Raw genomic sequence first — 22,911 nt, forward strand, 5'->3', positions numbered from 1 at the left:
TGTAAATACAAAGCCATTTGACCCTTTCAACCCCATTTTTGGTTAAACCTAAGGTAGCCTTAGTATATAAGGTACCTAGGTCATTTTGTAAAGAAGACTTTAATCATAATCAAAACTTGAGTGCTGCCGTCTACTGTGTGTGAGAGAGAAAGAGAGTGAGTGTGAGCTTCATCCTCTCGCTACGCCCGACTCGCTCAACACATTGGAGATCTGACTGCACCATTGTTGTAGGCTCGAGGAGAGCTACGCGACGATGCCAAGCATTCCATGCAAGACGAAGCGCACATGCCGACGCATCTACAAGCTATTTGTGGCTGTAAGTGTATCAAACGATGTCTGTTTTCTGCGTGCTAGTAGTCTATAGAATCGTGGTGACATAAGCTATGCATAGGTACTCATAAATTTCAGTTTCGGGCACTTTCAAAATTCGGCTGTGTCATCCTACGCGTTTTCAGCAGATGGGTTTAGAGTGAGGGTTTTGAGTGTAGAAGCTTAGGGACAGGTGTATCCTAGTGAGGGGATGGTGTTCCTTAAGTTTCGTACGAATCTGACATGATTAGGTGAGTTACCTTCCGTACGTGTGTATGTGGCTAGGTGGTGTAGTTGAGAGCAGTGAGGTTCTTGATTATGGTTTAGTTGGCCTTCCAGAGTGTTGTATGTGTAGGATGGTCTCAGCGTGACAAGCTTAAGAGATTTCCTCCGTGTGCCTATCATGTCATTTGTGTCCTCGATTGACATTATGTTGATCTAGGTAGTGTTTGCATGCACTTCATGGGTGTGTGAGTCGCTCCCCCTCCAACATGGGGCAATCCAGAATCACAAGGCAAACATGTGGAAATCACTAGATAAAAATTTCCACTACATTGAGCAACATTCTTGGGACCAAAGTAAGCTCACATCATTTCAAGCAGCCTTGCTGAATTGGAAAAAGGCTTACCTTACAGGGTGGGGTGGGCAACATATCACACATTACATGGTAGGTTGGCATTCTACGTATACAAAACAAAATTTTAAATTGTACTCAACTGACCATTTTGTGTTATTTCAATGCAGCACATACTGTTCAACCATGGTCCATATTTTGCCAAGACATATGGCTCACTATCAATATGGTCCACACAAGGCATGGAAAAAACCCACTACATGGCAAGAAGAGGTTATTTTAAGCACACTCGACATGGGGGAGGAAAAGAAAAGGCCAATAGCCTATTAGAGTTACACCAATGGACTTATAGACGACTAATTCATAGAGCAAGGCAGAGGGAACTTCTTAAGAGTTCCAAAATTACACGGTCTTTACAACACATCCGCAAAGAGAAGAAACAGATGGCTTGGGGAGCTTCAAATGCGACGGAGCGCCATGTGAGGTGGCGCCGGTCACAAGTCAGGAGCGGGAGAATATGGACCTGAGTCCGTTGTTTTTATCCTCTTCGATGCACCTCCTTCCTCCTCACTTTGTACTTCTTCGATGTGCAAGCTCTGTAGACGAGCTCGTTCCTCTGTTGATGGCAGCATCCCTACGAGCATCATGCATCTTCTTTCCCTGAGAAACAGCCACTTATTGTATGGATCTAAGCTTTCCAGGTCTTCAACCCCTGCAGCCAGAGCATGAGCTGTGTAGGACATGAAATAGGGGGCTCTGAGTGCCTGGCACCCATACCCAATGCCAAATACACATAGAGCAAACTGTTTTTCAATCAGAATTACTCTTTTTGTGTTTAGTGGGAGGGGGTGCCCATCACACAATCTTGTAATAGCTTTCATTGCAAACAGTGGGAACTTTGCATTGTCATCGGAGTATTCCTTGTGTTATATTATGATCTACATAATAATTGCAATGAATTTATGGACCGTAAGTGAGATGAGTAAAATTGTCAAGTACTTGAATTGTTTCTACAAACCTTTTTGTGGTTGAAACGCCCGATGTAGTGAGACAACGCCGCATCCTTGCCTTGGACTCCAGTGACAAGCCCTTGCCGTGAGCCTCCCGCTCTTCTAAGGAAACTATCGTCATACACTAGCACCTGGCAGCAAAAAAAAAATGTTCATGATATTTTATCACTCGGCCATCTCTAATACCAGCTGAATGCACGATAAAAGTTACCATCTGATTCTCGTCCATTTCCAGCATTGACCTCCCCCACTAGTGAATAGACTGACTATACATTACATGATCTTCGGGTGCCACGTGTCTACCCATGTTTTCCAAGCCGAGTTGTTTTTTTGTCAATTCAAACTGCTCATCTGTTGGCAAATTGGCCTCTCCGGACTTCGCCTCATTGAACGTATCTTTAATCAGTTGCAACCCTGAAGTGAACTGTGAGTCGCGGATAGCTGTGTCACCAATAAGATATTGGTCCACTCCATCATCGTCCACAAACCCCATGTCTGCCTCACAATAATTTGCAATTGCCGCTAGGCAGTAGTCCTCCCGTATATTGAGCTCATGCATGATATCTGTGAGTAGAACATAGTGGGTGTCGCCCGTCATAACACATTAGGAGAAATATGAACCTTGCATGGGCCTTCTAAGGAATCCTAATATTTAGGGATTAAGGCTAATGGTGTGTAGGGTTAAGGGGACAAGGGCATTCAAGAAGCTAGTTTTGAGTAGGATTTTCTAGACTTTTTTTTAAACACATGTAGGATGTGGACCTAGGAGGTCACCTTCTCTCTCTAGCTTTTTGAAAGTGAAGGGAGTAAAGAGGTGTGGCCACATGATAAAAAACGTGGATCACTAAGAGCCAAAATTTGACTTTTTAAAAAAAAAGTTATTTTTACTTATTTTTTACTTAAAACTCCCCCCCAACATATATCCATATCAAAAAAGTATTTTCTGACATTTTTTTAAACTTACAAGCACTAAAAGTCCAATTTTATAAAAAAAAACTCCCCCAAAAAAAAAACCTTTTTTCTCTCTTCCTCCTCCCTCCTTTCTCTCTCTCCTCTCCCTGCCTGTCCCTTCTCTCCTCCTCCTCCCCTCTCTCCCTCTCCCCCACTATCCCCTTCTCTCCTCCCATGTTCCTCCCTCTCCCTCACTGCCCCCTTCTCTCCTCCTTCTCCACTCTCTCTCTCTCTCTCTCTCTCTCTCTCTCTCTCCCCCTCCCCCACTACCCCCTTGTCTTCTCCCATGTTCCTCTCTCTCCCTCCCCCCTCTCTCTTTTCATCCTTTTCTTCCTCATGCAACAACTACCATGGTGCTCAAGGACATCACAAATCGTATGCATACATATTTGCTTGTTCGCAACGTTTGCACCGAAGGCCGCACGTGAGGGTGAGCAGAGGTCATCCCAGGAACGTCGTACCATCGGTGAGATGAATGTTGACGATTCTTCAATATCTTGCCAATACCATCACATATTTGAATAAAACACCCCTTTATGCAAGGTAACAATATACTTCTTACTTTTGATTGTGTTCTTCTTATCATAAACTTTGAAGTCTAAGGTGTTGCCTCTACTTGTTTTGTAGTGCTTGGCACAAAGGTTGATTTTATGCACAAATAGTAAAAGGCTACAGGTTAGAGAGGCCAAGTGTCACCACTTTTCCTCTAAAACAGTCTTCTTTGTTACATCTTGCAGGTAGGTGCTTCAAATCCATGCTTATTAGGGGTGGTAGTCTCATCATAATGTATATTTTTGTATTGTTTATTCCCAGCTAGATAGAAATACTTGGAAATTTGTACAACATATACTTAACAAGTGTCTTCATTATATAGCTTGCAAATGTTGAATTCATACATGTTTTTGTTACAAGGTGACCTCTTGCTATGCTAGTTGAGTGGCGTTGTTTGCAAGAATGGCTCAAGGAACTGGCATAACATGAAGCTTTTACGGTGGCACAAAGCTCTCCTCAGCGGCAATGTGGCTCCCACTACACCAAAAATCATTATGATGACATGAAGAGATCCCTAGTAGGACAATGCAAAAACTTTTCATCAGCAGCAACACACTCTTTCCTAACATAAGGACACTCCTACCAAAGATATTTTTATGTGATAGGTCACCCCAGGAGCATACCATGTCATGGAATGGATGTAAGAACTATGACCGCACTACTCCTTGGAAAGTGTTCACAGATGTATGTTTATCAAAGTTAATGAGAAGAAATTTGGACTTTTTTGTTTGTTGATGTGTAAGAGCACTCTAGGTCTACCATATTTTAGATTGTTTGATAAGTTAAATAAAATTTGTAGTCATTTAAAGTGTAAGTTTGTTTTTGTTTGGTAAGATTGTACATGAGAAGACATAATAAAGTATAAGAGATCTTGACGGAATAAGCCTCGATTAGATTCCTACCATGCACTTGTGACACCAGACCTCTCCTTGAACCTTTTGATTTCTATCATTGTGGGAAGTTCAAGGGTGGTCTATTTTCAAATTTTTAGCAATAACTTTTTTTTAAAAGGAAATTTTGGCTATTTTAAAGTTTGTACACAGTCTAGGAGTTCATTCTGATTGTTTTCCTTCAGTTTCAATTTTTGATAGAGGGCACTCCTTGGAAGCCATTTTTTAAGGTGTTAGGGTGAGATTTTGAGAAAGTTTTGTATGTAGGAAATGCAATCCTTAACACAATAAAAAACATTGGTTCTCTGAGTATTTTCAGATTCCATGGTTTTGATGCTCGTTCGAGCTCGTAGATTAAGGAAAAAGTAAGAAATGTCTGTTTTACATCATTTTTTAAGAAATTGCCAACTTGCACGTTGATTTTTGGAAAATCCGAGTAGGATATGATTTTTTTGCATCACACGATGGTCGAAGAGCGCGACGAGATGAACAAATTTATGTGAGATAAGCCCAGACAGATTCAGAGCCAATTGAACACTAGAAGCTCTTGAAAACAACCTAAAAGTTCAACACTTGAGTTATGACCATGCATAAAAAAAAATCTTGTACTTGTCATTTTAGGGCCCCAGGGACCCTCAACATGAGGGGCCACAAGGGCGCGCAAACTGGCCATCCAAAAATTTTGGATGGCCAGTTTGCGCGCCCTTGTGGCCCCTCATGTTGAGGGTCCCTGGGGCCCTAAAATGACAAGTACAAGATTTTTTTTTATGCATGGCCATGAGATAGAACTGGGCAGTTTAATGTGTTCATAGCAACCCCTCCCCCCCCCCCCAAGTGGCAGATACCTAAACCTTGTATCATGCTTATCAACCATTTTTTACTTCCTTGTGTCCATCCCCTGTTCTTGGAAATATCTTGGTCCCTATTTGTGCCTGGATGGGCATTCTACGCGCCGTTGTGGTCCCTCTTGTTGAGGGTCCCTGGGGCTTCAAAATGACAAATAGGGGCTTTGTTTTAATGTATGGCCATGAGATAGAGTTGTAGTGTTTGATGTCTGGAGTATTCACTATGTCAAATTTTCCTATATCATGTGCGTTCACCACAATGGATTGAAAGTAGCCCTTATAGGCCTTACCTACACATGTTTCTGTAACTTTACAAGAATATAAATTCCCTTCTGTTGAACACATGTGCTATGTTACATATACTTTAGTGAACTCCCAAGGTCAAAGGCCTCACAAATTTTGTGCACTCAGAACATTTAGCACTAGAAATCAACCAAACAAGGAGCCAATTTTTACTTCCTTGTGTTCACCTCGTGTTCTTGGGAATGTTTTGGTTAAGCCATTTCTTTGGTATTTAAAACCACATGTGACCCCTATTGTTATAGTATCCGACCAAAGGTTTCTTGATTAGCAGTTATATAGGTTCGAGTGATACATATCTTCTATGTTAACAATGCATGTATCTATAATTTATGTTTACACTTTTTCTATCCAAATGAGCTACATAGTAAAAATCAAATCCGCAATTCAACAATTAATTCCACAAGGTGATAGCTATTGGTATGATCTTTAGCAATACCAAATAAATAGCTACCAATAGCAAATGAATAGGGATATTTAAGAAGGTTTGATACCAAAAACTTGTCAATAGCAAATGAATAGGGATATTTAAGAAGGTTTGATACCAAAAACTTGTCAACACTACTCAAAAAGGTGGAAACTCAAAGGCTTTATAATATATATGATGAAACAAGAATCAATAATAAAGTCACCCCTATATATCTACACCTCCATCTCAAGTTGTCATTTCTCTAAGTCAAGCTTGGCATAGGTATAGTATGGAAACAATAACATTTTGGAAAGAAAGAATTTAGTTTTCTCAACTTTTGAAATGTTGCTATTGATATATATTCAACATCCCCAAATGAGGACATCTTGACAAAGGTTATGATCCACTTAATAAGAATAACCATTAGTGATTAAACTGAAATCAAAATATTGCATGAATTTCTTCTTGGTGGAATGATTAAGACTTGAAACTTCAAACATCTTACAGGCAAATCACAATATCCAAAAAAATCAACAATATTTCTCAAATATGTATGAAACTCCAGTAATCTAAATAAAATACTCTCACTCAATGCGACACCATTTAACAAAAACAGATATTTATATTGCATTTATAGAGGAATCCAGCTTCATAAAAATATTTACAAATGGAGACAATGTTGTTGATGTTAGGCTTCTCTTATAAGTATTTGTCTTTCTCATCTAGAGATTCATATACACGAGTATTTGTGTGTCTATGACACTAGGGAAGATAGTAGTACTATAGGGATGGCTTTTCTAAGAGCTCCTAGAGAGTACCTATTGGTTCAAGATTCTACAAAAATCCTACTATTCTTATCAAAATCTTTTAACACGGTAGTGAAAGGTTCCTCACGGAACAAAAATAGGGTGATTTCCATTTCTGCACATGGTTGCTTGCTCATGTCCTCTCAAAACAAGTTGACTCTGTAAGTAAACAATAGATTATGTGAGTACAAAGTTATAAAGTACAAAATGATATCATTCTAATAATCTAATGACAACTATACAAAAAATAAATTATAAAAAAAATCTTTGATGACTCTCCATAGATAACACAACTTACTTACATTGTAAGACTCAATAACACGCTACAAAACTATAGATGGCGCACCAAATCCATCAACAAAATAGCACCACCGAATGTTATGAGGTGTGAAGCCTAAACATTGAAAGCCATAAAGAGGTTAATTACCTCCAACATGATAAACTTAAAGATGGAGATGATCTTAAGCTCTGAATGTAAGCTACAAGGGTAGTTTTCTCACCATTCTATCTTTATGTTGGAGATGAATCCTTGCAATGCCCATGCACTATTCACACCTCCTGTTCTTGTGGTATGCAAGTCATGTGAGTTGATGCTTTTTCCACCTTCGGGAGTAGAGGTTTCCATGTAGTGCGAGTGAATGAAAGTAGAAGGAGGATAATCTTGTTTCATGCTGTAATGGAGGTGAGAGAAGGGAGAGGAGCTAGCTTGGTGTGGAACTATGTGGTGGGCAAGGGGAAGAGATGGGGGAGAAGCTTGCTTGGTGCTACAATGGAGATGGGAGAAAGCTAGTAGAGAGATAATGTTGGACTATAGGGGGTGCATGTAGTTGTTGCAGCCATGGAGAGCTTGGAAAAGGGTTTGTAGAGAGAGAAAATCACTTTTAGCTATAGAATAGGTTTAGAAAGACTTTGGAGGGTGGAAAATGATGTTTTGAATTTTTTTGGAAAAATTTAATTTTTTGGAATTTTTTAGTGCACGTTTTTGACTTTTGGAGGTCAAAAATACTTTTTTGACCATGAAATAGGTTAGGGGACCTTTTAAGGAGGGAAAACTTGAAATTTGAATTTTTTTGAAATTTTGAAATTTTTAGTGTATTTTTAAATCCGGGCCAAAAAGTGGGCGAAAAAAGTCAAAGTGGTCCCCCCTCCCCCCCCCCCCCCCCCCCCCCCCCCCCCCCCCCCCTCCCTTTCCCCTAGCCACCTCCCTTACCTTCTCACTAGGTAAGAGGCCATTAAGAGGTGTAAGGCTACCTTGTCTCCCTACTTTTTTGAGGGTATAAAGTGTGTCCACCACCCTCTTCCTATTGGCTGGCCTCTAATTAACCTTAATCCCAAAGGGCCCCTAGAGGGTTCATATTTTTCCTAATGAAAGCTGGGAGCACAATTCAGAGGCAAAGTCGCTTCCATACTTGGGCTTTCTTGCTTGCACCCTATTGCTGCATCCGCAAGAGAAACAAGAGTTAAGCCCGCAGCAAATGTTTCCTTTAGTACCTCTTCCCGCTCTTCTTCTGGGTTGAATTGCACCTCCACATCCTCTACCTCTTCCTCCGGCGCCAATGGAAAACTACCGAAAGTTGTTGACTGCGAAGTCTCTGACTCGCCATCCGTTTGCAAGTATAAGTAACAGACAAACCCATGGTAGAATTCCAATAAGCAACATTTTTTTAAGTGCTTCATACACCTGTCTTGTACAAGCAGTGCATTGGAGGGACACTTTTCAAGACAGCAATTCAGTCTCCTTGAAGCACTCTTGTCAAGGTCAAGGTCGGCAGGGTGCACATATCTCATTCCATCAACTGTCATGGAATTGTCACAAGTGACTGCCTCATACTGTTGCAAATGGTTTTGTAGGTACTCAAAGGAGCAATCTATAATCCTCTGTATAGAAAACTGTGCATTGAACATTCCTGATAGTTCTGGTACACGGTGATGAGCACGGGCGTTATATAAGAATGTGAATGGTTATCCTCGCTCACGTCTGTCTCCAGGACTATGATCTCCATGACTGAAAGAAAAAGCAAGCCAAAACTATTTGGTGTCATAACAAAGCGAATGTTGGGCCTTGAGTACCCCTCAATGTCCCATTTTCCTTGGGTTAATTTTATTTGCGAGTTAATCAATTCGTGTTTTTTTGCTACAGGTGATGCTTTTTCGAGTTTATAGAAGCATGGATTCCAGTCATATGTATGCTCTCTAAGGTGGCGTTGTGATATGTTAAATAAGTACCGAGGGAAGGAGAGAGAAGAAGGATTAGACGGAGAGAGAAAAACATACTTGTGAAATAGAGATAGGATCGGGGGTGTGAGAGTACCGACAACGAGAGAGAGAGAGAGAGAGAGAGAGAGAGAGAGAGAGAGAGAGAGAGAGAGTGGGAGATGAGGGGGAGAGAGGAAAGATAGGTTCAAAATGAAAAAAGTCCGGCTAAAGTTTGGGCAAGAAGGTTCTCAAGCCGGTTCAAATTATTTCATTTAGTAACTTGGTATAGAATTGTTTATGTGTTGGTTTAATGTATATATTTTATAAATATCCTACATTTTAATTGAGATGAAAGTGGAGTTAAGTAAAAGTGGAGTTTTGTTGTGAAGAAGGAGGTTGTGTGCACGTTTTCTACTCATATGTGTGTGTGTGTGTGTGTGTGTGTGTGAGAGAGAGAGAGAGAGAGAGAGAGAGAGAGTGGGAGATGAGGGGGAGAGAGGAAAGATAGGTTCAAAATTAAAAAAGTGCGGCTCAAGTTTGGGTAAGAAGGTTCTCAAGCCGGTTCAAATTATTTCATTTAGTATCTTGGTATATAATTGTTTATGTGTTGGTTTAATTTATATATTTTATAAATATCCCACATTTTAATTGAGATGAAAGTGGAGTTTTGTTGTGAAGGAGGTTTTGTGCACGTTTTCTACTCACGTGTGTGTGTGTGTGTGTGTGTGTGTATGTGAGAGAGAGAGAGAGAGAGAGAGAGAGAGAGAGAGAGAGAGAGAGAGAGTTTTCCTGTTCATATACGTGTGAAAAGGTTCCAAATCCGGGTCCACAAATAATGTTTTCCGAGCCCTTTGAGAGGTAGTTTGTGGTGGTTACTCATTGCACTATTATATGCCTATAGTATTCATAGAAGAATAATAATCATAGTGTTTCCCGAGCCCATAGAGAGGCAGTTAGTGTTGTCTACTCATTGCACTTTTAGATGCTTATAAATCTTATAGGGGAATAATAATCGTAGTGACAAATCATGCATATTTTATTGCACACCCCACTTTAAAAGTTAGTGGTGGAGTAGTAGACGATTATAATATTCATATTGACAAATCATGCATATATTATTGCACGTTCCAATTTAGCAGTTAGCATATGCTGCGTGGGACCCCTCATGTCACTAACACATGCCACTCTTCCATCACTATCAATGCTTTTTGAGAGCATGGTGCTTTAGCCTATATATAAATGTTACAAGGCAAGCACCATATGCTGGACAAGTGAATCGGAGGTGCTAATCAAGAGAGATTTTTTCATTTTCCCTATACTTATACAATGCCTATAGGATATGCTAGTACTGGTAATGAGGTAGTTGCAAAAATCCATGAAGAGCTTCACAAACTCCCCCCCAACGCACCCCTTGAAGAAAAGAAGACGTTTACACAAAGAGAGCGTGACACAAACAAGGCGATCAATGATGGCTTTGAGACAATGCGAGAAGCTCTGGGCAAGTGGGAGACATGGGGGTACATAGATAGCTCTCGAAGGGCCGATTTACAGGCGGAGATTGACCATTTGCTTGTCTGCAAATGCACAATCAACCTGGTCGACATCTCTGGCTCTAATGTGGTAGAAGATTGAGGCAAGATTTAAATAATTATGCACTAAATAATATAGTTAAATAAATATGCACTAGCACATGATAAATTGTACTAGTGTGATGCAAGTTGTACTGTGTGTGTGTGTGTGTGTGTGTGTGTGTGTGTGTGCAGGTTTGATTCCCTACGTAATCATGTAAACAACTTATTTTATTATATGATGCTTATTTTAACTATATGATGGTGTTCCACTCTTCAGTGCCTTGGCGAGAATAATTCATATGTCTCTGTCTGACTTATTATTATTGAAGTAGCTGTGATACTTTTAATCGGCCTGGTCTACTAACACATCTTCAAGATCTGTCATAATTTAGGGTATTGTTGATATCTTGTAGCTAAACTAAACCGTCAAATGTAACTACAATCTGTTTGAAAGCCAAAAATGTAAAGAAAATCTATGTGAGTTTTTTTTTCTAATGCAAGAAAAAGATGAGCATGTCTTTAGTATTTACCCTACTTTTAGTAGAATATACTTTCCTGTCCATGTAGGTGTTGTTGCAAACAAGGATGAATGCCTAATAAGCCAATTTGAAACTAGGAATCTAAAAAATATTGATGGTTGTACTTGTTTGGTCGAAGACCTCAAAGTAAGGAAACACGCATAGACTCTTGCATATAAAATAGTAATTAAGAACACTTTACTGAGTTGAAGAACTGCATACATACATAAACACACACGTATAAATAACTAGATATATTGTATAAACAAGTACTTAAAAACACTTTACCGAGTTGAAGATCTCCTTACGTACATAAACACACACATATAAATAAATAAATAAAAAGATATTATATATATAATATAAATATTATATATAAAACTATATATATTCTTAGACCGACAGTGTAAAGAAATACTGACAAGCAAATGAAATTTTGACAGCATAACAATGTGAAAAATAAAAATAAAACCATTCCATACTTGCTTTTGTGAAAGCTTGCCTAACTTTTGTTAAGCTTTCCTATTCTATACTTGCTTCCGTGAAGCTTGCCTAACTTTTGTGTATACATGAAACCATGATTATGTTTCTAAACATGAACAAAAAGCATGATTATATTCACAAGCAATCAAAATTTCGACAGCGTAACGGCGCGAAAATACAAACAACAAAATTTTCCATTTCATACTTGCTTCCGTGAAGCTTGACTAACTTTTCTGTATACGTGAAATCATGATTATGTTTTCAAACATGAACAAAAAGCATGATGATATTGATAAGCAATCAAAATTTTGGTAGCATAACGGTATGAAAATTCAAACTAAAAAAATTTCCATTCCATACTTGCTTCCGTGCAGCAACGAATGCTCACGGGAAGAAGAAATAACATAAGCAAAAAAGCATATGTTGGTATATTACTTTGGTAAATCCAAAGCTCTCAACAAACTTCTATATAGTATAATAAATATGAAATCATGGCTGAATTGATAAGGACGATCAACACCAACAACATGTCTTCAGTAATACCAAAAAAGTGGCACCCAAACACCATGGTCACACATCGTTCCATAAAAATCACAAACTAGAAAAAATGATAGATAATACCAATGTTGATGTCAATCAAGGGCAATGTGATCCGGGATCATATTGTTGCCAATCAGTCTCCTCATCACTATCTGCATCAACTGCTGAAATAGCACGTACACATGGAGCCTTGAAGCGTGAAAGATGTTGATGGAAGACCTCTGGATCACTATCTATGCAGAGACAGTGTCTAGACAACTCAACGCAAACATTGCCCAAGCCACCACATCCAGAAAACATATCAACAATGTAGGTGTGCTCCGCAGTAAATGTCCGCACAAGCCAGCTAAAAAAAGCAAAAAATATGCGTATTTTTACTTTATGTAACATAGTCCAATAACGCATAGTAGGAAGCATATATTCTTACCGAAAGAAGTCAAGGCTACGCTCGGCGGCACCTCTAAGAGCGTGTCCTCCAATGTACTCTCCGTCGACGCGCTCCACCAGTATTCCGGACTTGGCATCGAAAGAGTTGTTGTCCACGCTCTCTCCATCTCGTCGATCGTAGATAGGACGTTGACCCTTACGATAAAACAATCCTAGCAATAGTGTTTCCACCTACAAATTACAACTAGAATGTGATCTAATTGAAGAAAACTACAAGCATGCTTTTCAATCAACAAATAAATTTACTTACTCTCTCAATCTCAATGGTCTTTCGCACATAACCATCGGGGATCAAAATAAGGATGGTGTGCATCATTTTGAATCCCATCTCGATGGCATGGCTAGACACAATGCCAAAGTGATCAGTGGAGCTTAGGGTGATGTACCACCCATTGTCTGCCACATACTTTGAAGCTATTACGGCCACTTTCTTACTTAATTTTTGAGAGAATTGATTCCATGGAGGGACCTGCATAATACGCATTGTTAATTTAATTAAAGTTCCAAAACTATCATAGACTGTCCATTGTGGTTTTGAAGGATGCATACCTCGTTCTCTGAAAAATTTTCAACTTTAAAGTTTGTTGGAAAATCCGCAAACAAAAGAGAGGCCACTTCATTGCTCTTTTCCCCATCAACATGGGCTGAATGAAGAAAATCCAAGATCCTGCATACGATCAAATAAATGTATTTCAAACATTCACAACACACACCACACATAGTCAGTCTTTCTTTTCACATGTGTTTACCATTTCTCATCATCGAGAGAAATTTTGTAAACATCTAGCATGTTCCCAATAACGTTCACATCACAATCTATGGAAGGCACTGCATAATCAGAAAATAAAATACTTCATCAAGAATTGTTGAGTAGAAAGAAAGTGACAGCTAGATATCTATACAAGCAAGTTTACCTGTGGAGCCTTGAGCACCTTTTTGGTTCTTTTTGGGAGACTTATTGGGCTTCTTGGATCTAACAAAATCCAATCGTTTCTTTATAGAGGAGATTGTACTATTGTTTACTCTTTTCGAAGAGGTGGCTTTCTTGGAAGCTGAGCCAATCTCCTCAATACCATTTTCATTTCTTTCAAGAACATGCTCTAAAGCAAACAAAAATATATTTCTCACAAACATAATCTAAATAGTATGAGCACTTTAACAATTTTGTAGTTTTTATAAATGCCAAAAATAACCTTTATATAAGTTCCCTTCATCACGTGAGTAGGTGCCTCGAGTGTAATCTAGCCACCAAGGGCAATACTCAATTTCCCAAGCAATCAAACCATAATCTCTCATCCATAGTGGATACATACACTCCTCACAAGAGAGGTCCCTCCAACTTTCAACAGCAATTGGAAACTTCTCCAACAAAGTTTGATCGTAAAGCTGAATTAGCCATCTACATAAAATGCAGTTAACTTTATTTGAGCTCCTTTCCTAAGTGACTTATTTATTATACAAACTCTAAGTAAAAAATAGAATGACAACCATAAAGATATCAATTGTATTACCTGAATAATACTCTCCTTGAAGATTCCATAAGCTCTGGAATTTTTTCATCCGACTCTTTTGTGATGAGCTTACTCCAAAGCTCCGCAAAAGCTTTATCAATGTGGTCCCTCAATTGGTGATGAAACCATGCATCAAAGCCCTCCGGCATTTCTTCAATCATTTTCCCTTTGATCCTCAAGCATTGCTTCAAGATACTTCCCCAATACCACTCTTTACGCAAGTACATTCTAAATTTCATTGCACTAATATAATGCTCAGAAGTAACATCATCTACACGGCAATGCATCAAAGAGTGCAATATTTCCTTTTTCCTATAGAGCAAACAATAAACAAACCATAAATGCATTAATTCAGTTGATGATTTCATGTGTATTTTTTATCCAAAAATTATTACCTCTCTGGTGATATTTTAGAAGTTGCCAAAGAGTGGACTTTGTCTCTTGTAAGGCCCACTTGATCCTTTTCTCTTATCCAATTGAAGTTAAATAATAAAGAGAAGAACCCTTGGCCATTGGCGGGGTTGGCAATGGCCAACATCTATGTTATATTAGCACGAGATCAAATCAAATCAATTTTTCAATCAAATATATCAAATTCAAATGACATGTCAACTTACAATTTAGTAGAAATTCAAACATAAACGGGGAGAAGAGAAAGTGTTTACCTTATAAGCTCTTTCTTTGAATATTTTTTCTATTCTTCCTCGAGCAACCATTTCCTTTTCTGGCAGTGAAATCGAGGGATCATTGATCTCTTGCATCTCTTTGATAAGAGACAAGTCAAAGTCTTCCTTTTGTAGAGCAAATGAAAAAAAAAGTAAGATTTTACAAAATAATGTCAAGCTTTAGAAATTACATAAAAAGTGTACTTTAAGGCAAAAAAATTTACCTTCCATATGAGCATTGCTAATAAAAGAGCAGGAGCGTTGTACCAACTCCCTTTAGATGCCTTCTTCTCACAAGCAAGCTCTACCTCTATCCATCGAATCCAATCTTGGGGAAAGTCGTTCATTAAAGAATCTTTGCTTGCCACAGCCAGTTTTTGGAACAAGAAGATCTCCTGCCCAAAATTTGTGCTCACAGTGGTTCTACCAATCCTAAACCACAATATCTTAAATTAAATGGCAGTAGAATGACATCGATAAAGTAATAGCAATAACGTTCAAAACAACAAATGTGCTTACTCATTTTGAGAGCGCAAAGCTAGCATAAGCTCCCCCTCTGCACTTCTATCAACAAAGACAAATTGACATTTCACAGAACACTGTCTCCACTTTATCATTGAAAATTCTACAACAACAAAAAAGAAAATTAGAAAGCATAGAGTAATACAAGTCAACTTTACATTAAAAAAAAAGAAATCACTTACGTATTTTTATTAAGCGCATCCAAGTTTTCAAACGGTGATTACCATCCCAAACGATAAATTTTTTTCCCCTTAAGTCTTCCCACTCAAGGGGAAGGGAATTATCAAAATCATCGCTTATTTCTCGCCAAATAGGCCCCCATTCATCTTTGTCTAAGTCGGAAACATAATGTTGATCATGGCCTGGCTTCTTAAATGACACAAGAAATGGAGCTCCAAGCACACTGTATCCAGACATCTCAAACCTTTTCACCAAGCCCTCAGTGCCTGGACCCATCGCTCTAATGGCTTCATTTTCCATCAATCTACAAAGAGGAATTCGAGGAGTTTCCCCACCTCTCTTTACAATAAAACCCTCTACAATATCCTCTAATATTCGACCATGAACATCCTTTCCAAATACTGTTGGATGATCGGGAGGTTTAGCAACAATTGTTGTTGCTTCAGACACGCTGTGAGCCACCAATTCACCTTGTGTAGCATGAATATCTATGAACACCTCTTCTTCATGCACATCACTCAATATATCCTCTTCTTCATGCACATCACCCAAAATATCTTTATTTCGATGGACATTGGAAGAAGCAATGGAAGATCGTGCATTGGCCCTATGCCCTGTAGTGCCAGATCTTAATGTGTATCCTACTCCTACAAGCAAAAAACAATAAGAACACAAATAGTTTAGTGAGTATGATGAGACAAAAGAAAAGAAAACAAATAGCTTAATGTATTTGAACTTACTTTGAGAGATACCTGTCCTGCCACGTTTAGATGGTGTACGAGCCATAATCTATTAACCACAAACAACAAAAATCTTCTTAGCAATGACAATACAAATATAAAATTCTAAATTTCGGCAGCATAACGGCGTAAAATGAAAACTAAAAAAAAAAACCATTCTCAACTTGCTCATGGCAAGAAAAAATACAAATCCACTTTGACATTTGTATACCTCTTCTCTACAACGATCTGTTCTTACATCATTGTAATTGTTACTGTAAGTGTGTATGCAAGTGTGTTAAAGTGTGTGAATGCAAGTGTTTATATGTGTGTGTGTGTGTGTGGATGTATGCATGATTGTGTGTGTGAATGTAAGTGTAATATGTGTGTGTCTTTATACATGATTGTGTATGTGTTTGTGCTATGTATGCAAGTGTGTTGATGTTGTGAATGCAAGTGTTTATATATGTGGGTGTATGTATGTATGTATGTGTGTGTATGCAAGTGGATGTGTGCATGATTATGTGTGTGTGAATGTAAGTGTAATATGTGTGTGTATGCAAGTGTGTTGATGTTGTGAATAAAAGTGTTTATATATGTGTATGTGTGTATATGCTTGACAATACAAATATAAAATTCTAAATTTCGGCAGCATAGCGGCGTAAAATGCAAATTACAAAAAAAACCATTCTCAACTTGCTCATGGCAAGGAAAAATACAAATCCACTTTGACATTTGTATACCTCTTCTCTACAACGACCTGTTCTTACATCATTGTAATTGTTACTCTAAGTGTGTTTAATATGTGTGTATGCAAGTGTTTTGATGTGTGTGACTGCAAGTGTTTAGATGTGTGTGTATGTGCAAGTGTTTTTGATGTGTGTGTATCACTGTGTGTGTGAGTGTGTGTGTGTGTGTGTGTGCTTATCTGAACACGCTCGCCCAATCCACCGGAGGAGGTCCAATGGAAGCTCCATTGGAGCTCCATTGGACCTCCTCCGGTGGATCGGGCGAGCGTGCGCAGGTAAGCGCACACACACACACACACACACATCATTTGATAGAAAATCTACACACACACACACACACACACACAGTACCTTGTCTTCTCTTGCTCCTTCTTCTTCACAGCAAAAATCCACTTTCTCTTCACTCCACTTTCATCTCCTTCTTCACAGAAAAACTTCACTTTCACTTCACTCCACTTCAATCTCAATTAAAACTCCATTTAAACTTCACTCCACTTTCATCTCAACTATTTTTTTTTTCACACACACCATATATTACAAAAATGATATTGTGGTATAAACACTCACACACACACATTCATTTATATATATATATATATATATGTATACACACACACAAAGATATACACAAAATGGATTCATATATATAGTTTTACTAAAAAAATACTATGTTTTTTACACACACACACACACACAACCATATATTTAAAAAAATGATTGTATGTGTTTGTGTGTATAAAAAACGTAGCATTCTTAAAGTTAAGTCATGCACACACACACACACACACACACACACAATGTAAAAACTATGTGCACAGTTAAATATCTTATGTGCACATACACTCAACTTAAATATCTTAACTTAAACTATGTGCACATACACTTAACTTAAATATCTTAACTTAATAAAATGCTACGTTGTTTACACACACCCACAAAATCATTTATACACACGCACAGTAATGTATATAACTTAACTAAAATAATTATATATACACACTACCAAAAACACACACACATATATATAAAATGGCAAGATGGAATCATATATATAACTTAACTAAAAAAATTCCTACGTTTTTTATACAAAGTCAGTCATATAGAATGTTACGTTTTTTATACAGACACTCCCAGAATCATATATATATATATATATATATATATATATATATATATATATTATACACACACACACACACACACACACATACACAAAAGATGAAGACACTATTAGACTGCATTAAATGCAGTCCTTGAACCACCATTTAGAAATTAAATGGCCCCTCAAATTTGATGACATATTCCACTGCACATACATTCAGAACCGTCATATATTAAATGCACTTCTTCAATTATGATTTTCATTATTCTTTGAACCGTCACAAGATCTTACGCAACTGTCTTTTCGTCTACCTACCAATCTTTCACTTTCATTAACCTTCACATCTTTCATTAACTTTCACCAGTTTCATTAACGTTAAATTTATCTTTAACTTTCATTAACCTTCACCACCTTCACTTAATCCACCACAGTTTTCTCGCATCTCCACCCTGTAATCTGTTGCTTGAGAGAATATGTCCAACATGAAAGTAACAATAACTTGGAAGGTTGGTGGTCAAATAGTCAACCGCGACATTCAGTTGAAGGGAAACTCATTGTTGCTTAGTGCTTACTATTTGTAGAGTTTGCTGCCTCCATCTTGCCATTTTCAGTCACTATCTGCTCTTATTGAAAGTGATTGTGGCCTAACAAAAGTCTTGCTACAACCACAGTGGGATATAGAAGGTCATCAGCATTTCTTAATAGATGGTTCTTTTTCGAGCTTGTTTGAGATGCTTCATTCAGACACATTTATACAGGTATCTGACAATGAGAAAGGAAATGACAAAGAGATATCTGAAGATGTTTTAAGCATTGTGCATCTTGAAAGTAGTGGTGACGATATAGGACAACTCAAAACTCATTCAATCGTCATTTGGATTCAACAAAATCCAGGGGCAAAAAAGTTAAATGATCTGTTAACATTATGTGGAGCTCCTTTGCAAGTTGCTGAACTTCCACAACATTATGATGGAAATTTGTGTTTTGAGTTACCTGCGACTCAGGATAAAACAAAACGAATGACAGGGATGGAACAACGCTTTGATGGTCACTTGTGGACTCGCCCATCTGTGACAACCATGGCAATAGCATGCACAATTTGTCTAAGCCACTGTTTGGGATTCATGCAGTGTAATTATTCAACGTGTCCTCATTATATTAAGGAACAAGAATTCAATAGTAGAGATTTTCATGGATATTTGGACAGACAGGTGAAAAAGGACTACCTTGCAATGGAAGAGAATACAACAATAACTTGTCATTATTGTCAGAAGGTTGTTACTTGTGTTGCTGCTTGTCCCTGCAAAATCTATTATGTTTTGCCTAGAGATGGTACAATGTCGCGACTGGCAATACATGTTGGTAAACATTGTCATAATGTTAAGGCAGGTACCTCTAGGGCTGCTATTTCAAGAGTGCGGAAACTGGTAGGTGCAGTACTAAAAATAGAAAAGGGTGGCCCAAGAAAAATTCAAATGTTGGTGGCTCAACAACTTGTTCTTCACTCCTTGATTGGTGAGGAAGCTGAAGCTACATCCGATGTACAATTCAATGATTTTTTGGAAGAAATGATGCCACTGGTTCAAACCAAAGGGTAAGAAAACTCAATTTGGTTCCTTGAACTTGTTAATTTTTTAACTATTATAAATTTAGCCTTCTTGTGATGCATCGTGTAGGTTTTCTTCAATTGTTTCAAAGGAGAGAAAGAGTCAAGGTGCTGTTATTGGGGATGGATATGATAATATTTTATTGCTTCAAAAAAAGTGCATGTTTCCTTTTTTTCATGGGAGTAGATTTCCTGGACAGGGTGAAGAGGATGACAAGTGCTTCCTATTTAAAATGTCCACTAAAGGACCAGGTTCTGGGATTGATCTAGTAAATCGGATGAAAAGAACTGAAACTGGTGACTTGAGAAATGCGTGGGTACATTTTGATTTTACCCATAGAATAGATGGATGGGCAACAATGTCATGCTCAGTTTATGATCCAAGGTAATCTTTAAGTATTTAAATATCTCGTATTTTTTATCATTAAATAAAAGAAGATGTGTGAAAATGTTTATGTTGAATATCTTGCAGCATATGATCACTACAAATAATTGCTATATGTGAAACTAGAGAGGAGGATGCAAAAACTCAAGTTATTTTTTGGGAGAGCCTTAATTCAACAATGAAAAAGTATGGACATGGTGCAGCTGACTTTGCAGGTTTTATGTCTGATGAAGCTGGTGCAAATTGGAATGCTATTCGAACAGTCTTCAATGGTGGGCCAGATAATATCATGGAGGGACGTGAACGATCATGCCTATTTCATTGGGAGCAGAGTCTCCACAAATATGCTAAAAAGTGGATACCTCAACATCTAACAAATCAACACATTGATATGTATGAGGACTGGAGAGCTTGTAAGACCATTGTGCTTGCATCTCAAAAGGCACTTTCAATTCAAAAGTGGTGGAGATAACATCTATCTACAGAGAGCATCACAAGAGTGAGCAGATGGTTTAAATGGTGGGAGCAACGAATTTCACACTAGGGAGGAATTGGAACAGATGTAAGTACCTTTATGACAATCTATATTTTTAGAAAAAATTCTTTTCATACATGAAATTTATAAATTTTAATTCATGTTTTTTGGCATTTCATAGGGTGGTCTAAGTCCGTGGGAGCGGGCACAAATTCCCAATGTTAATTTATCAGAAAGTGTACATGCCAGTTGGTTAGAAGGTGAAGGTGGAAAGGGAAAAATATCCTTGTATGATGCATGTGTAACAGATGTTATAAACTCATATATTCAATGTGCAAAGCGTTTGGGATATACTACTGGGCGTTATATAGGAACGGGTCCCACAATGGAGACCTTGCTTTCTCGAGTTGAATCTCAGAAAACTCCAACTCCAACCAACGTGGCCCATCTATTACACGAGGCTGTTGCAGGGACTCCCATGTATGCGCAACCAATTTTGCATGGAGACAAAGAAACAGTACAACGCAAAAAGAGGGGCAGAGCAGGAACAAGTAGCTCCCATCGGCCGGAATATGTCATGGAATCTAAGCAACGAAACCATCGCGGTCGACCAAAAAAAATCAAGTTTGATACCCAAGGACCAAGTATTTCTAACATTCCGCTGCAAATTAGTGACAGTGATGATGATATTGGATCTCAAAAAGAAACAACCACACCTTTGTCATCTAAAACAAACAATGTGTTTGAGAGTGATGTGCCACGCACTCAGTGGGCCCTCAGGAGAATGCCCATTCAAAGTCAAAGAAAATGTTTTGGAACAGTAGGGAGAAAAAATTGTGACAATATCTTGCATAGTCGCTCAGTTGGTCTTGTTGCTCCATGTATATGGTCCGAAAGAATGTTCAAGGGTAAAACAATCGAGCAATGGTTATGGTTTTGTAATCATGATATTTTGCATACCCAATCAATCAAAAGACAAGTCAAAGATTTACCTCCTGCTCCAAATGCTTGGCCAGTAGCAAGAGGGACAGATATCTCCACACAGGAACTTGCCGCGCTGCATCAGAGTGGATTTTGGACAGAGAATTCAATGGTAAATCCACAACCTCTTGCTGGCAACTGCAAAGAAGGTGGTGGCAGCTCGAGGAAGAAAAAGTGGAGGCATGGAATCTCTAAAGAGGCCATGAAGAAATTGGAAGCATGTAATAGTATGACAATTATATTTTTGGATGAAGTGAAAAGGTCTCAAGAGCATGTAATTTTCCGAGTTCTCACTGAAAATAGTTATGAGATTCATATAAAACAGAGTCCAGCATGCACATGTCCGGATTTTCAGAAGCGAGAGAATACCAACAAATCCTTTTTGGCATGCAAACATATGTACTATGTGTACACAAAAGTGCTCGGACTTGAACCTAAGGAGCACATGATTATTCATTAGCCAACCCTCTCACCAATGGACATCGCTTTTATTCTTGGACAACCAAGGATGATTTCTCCTTCCATTTAATTACAACTGGTTTGGTATGCTTCTTTCACTCAACTAGAATATTGATCTATGATATGAAAGTGTTTTTCTGTATTTATTTTGGTTTATTATACTTGTGATTATTTATCTTGAAAAAACATTGTTTATGCAGCAAAGGATTTCAAATTTCAAGCAAAAGATATGAAGCATCTTGCAAGCTATTTGGGAGCAAATTACTTGCCTTTTAGAGTGACCATTTTATTTATGGCGACTATCCTTTTTTGTACTCTAATTTTGATCTTATCCTGTGGTAGTTTTGCGAATGTACTTACATCCTCAAACTTATGTTGTTTCAAAAAGCAATTTCTTGGGAAAAATAGTATTGTCTCTATCTGGCATTATTTTTTACTTCATCACATTTATATATGCTGTGGATTATATTTAACTCTGAAATTAGTGTTGTCTCTATTCTGCATGATTTTTTACTTTATCGCATTTTTATATGCTGTGGATTATTTGACTCTGATCACATGTGTTGCGAGCATATTTGACTCTAATGGCATGAGTTGTGAAATGGTGATTTTATTTGTTTATATTTTTTTCGTCGTTATGCCCTCTCGGTCTCTCTCTCTCTCTTTCTCTGCGTAGTGATATGCAACTCTATGATTTTACTTTCTCTCTCTAGAAGAGAAGTCACTCTCTCTCTCTCTCTCAAGGATTTATGATCTCTTCTTCCAATGGTAACTCGCATAAATACTATCTCTCTAGAATTTATACTTTCTCTCTCCGTCAACCACACATATATGGAGTCTTATGACGATTGAAAATTACATTAAATAGATACTTTATGCTATGACACATATTTGGTTAAAAAAACTCTAAAGATTGCTAAAATTGTCAAAAAAACTTGAAATGAAAAACTCGCAAATGTTAAATCCCCATTTTCCTTGGTTCGGCCCCGTGCGCTAATGTCATAAGAGGTAACATTAGTTGAGTCAGAACCAAGCGAGTAGGTTCCCCAAGAATATCCGAAGGACCCTCTTCGCTTGGTTCTGTCTCGTGTGCTAATGTCATAAGAGTTGAAGTTAGTTGAGTCAGAACCAAGCGAGTAGGGCCCCCAAGAATTTC

The 22,911-nt window shown here is 38.1% G+C and overlaps 1 protein-coding gene across 1 annotated transcript in view; it reads right to left on the bottom strand.

The window, feature by feature from the left end:
• Positions 1 to 12,896: 12,896 nt before the first annotated feature.
• The window catches only part of LOC147421931 (uncharacterized), a 61,952-nt gene continuing 51,937 nt past the window's right edge, over positions 12,897 to 22,911 (bottom strand). The window contains exons 2-4 of the mRNA XM_086502992.1: positions 13,316 to 13,501; positions 13,151 to 13,229; positions 12,897 to 13,068 (exon numbers count right to left, since the gene is read on the bottom strand). Of these exons, the coding sequence (XP_086359118.1) occupies positions 12,897 to 13,068; positions 13,151 to 13,229; positions 13,316 to 13,501 (437 nt within the window). The remainder of the gene's footprint in view (positions 13,069 to 13,150; positions 13,230 to 13,315; positions 13,502 to 22,911) is intronic.

This window comes from Adiantum capillus-veneris, chromosome 27 (genome assembly GCF_014529385.1).
Source record: "Adiantum capillus-veneris isolate H3 chromosome 27, ASM1452938v2, whole genome shotgun sequence".
Classification (NCBI taxonomy): domain Eukaryota; kingdom Viridiplantae; phylum Streptophyta; class Polypodiopsida; order Polypodiales; family Pteridaceae; genus Adiantum; species Adiantum capillus-veneris.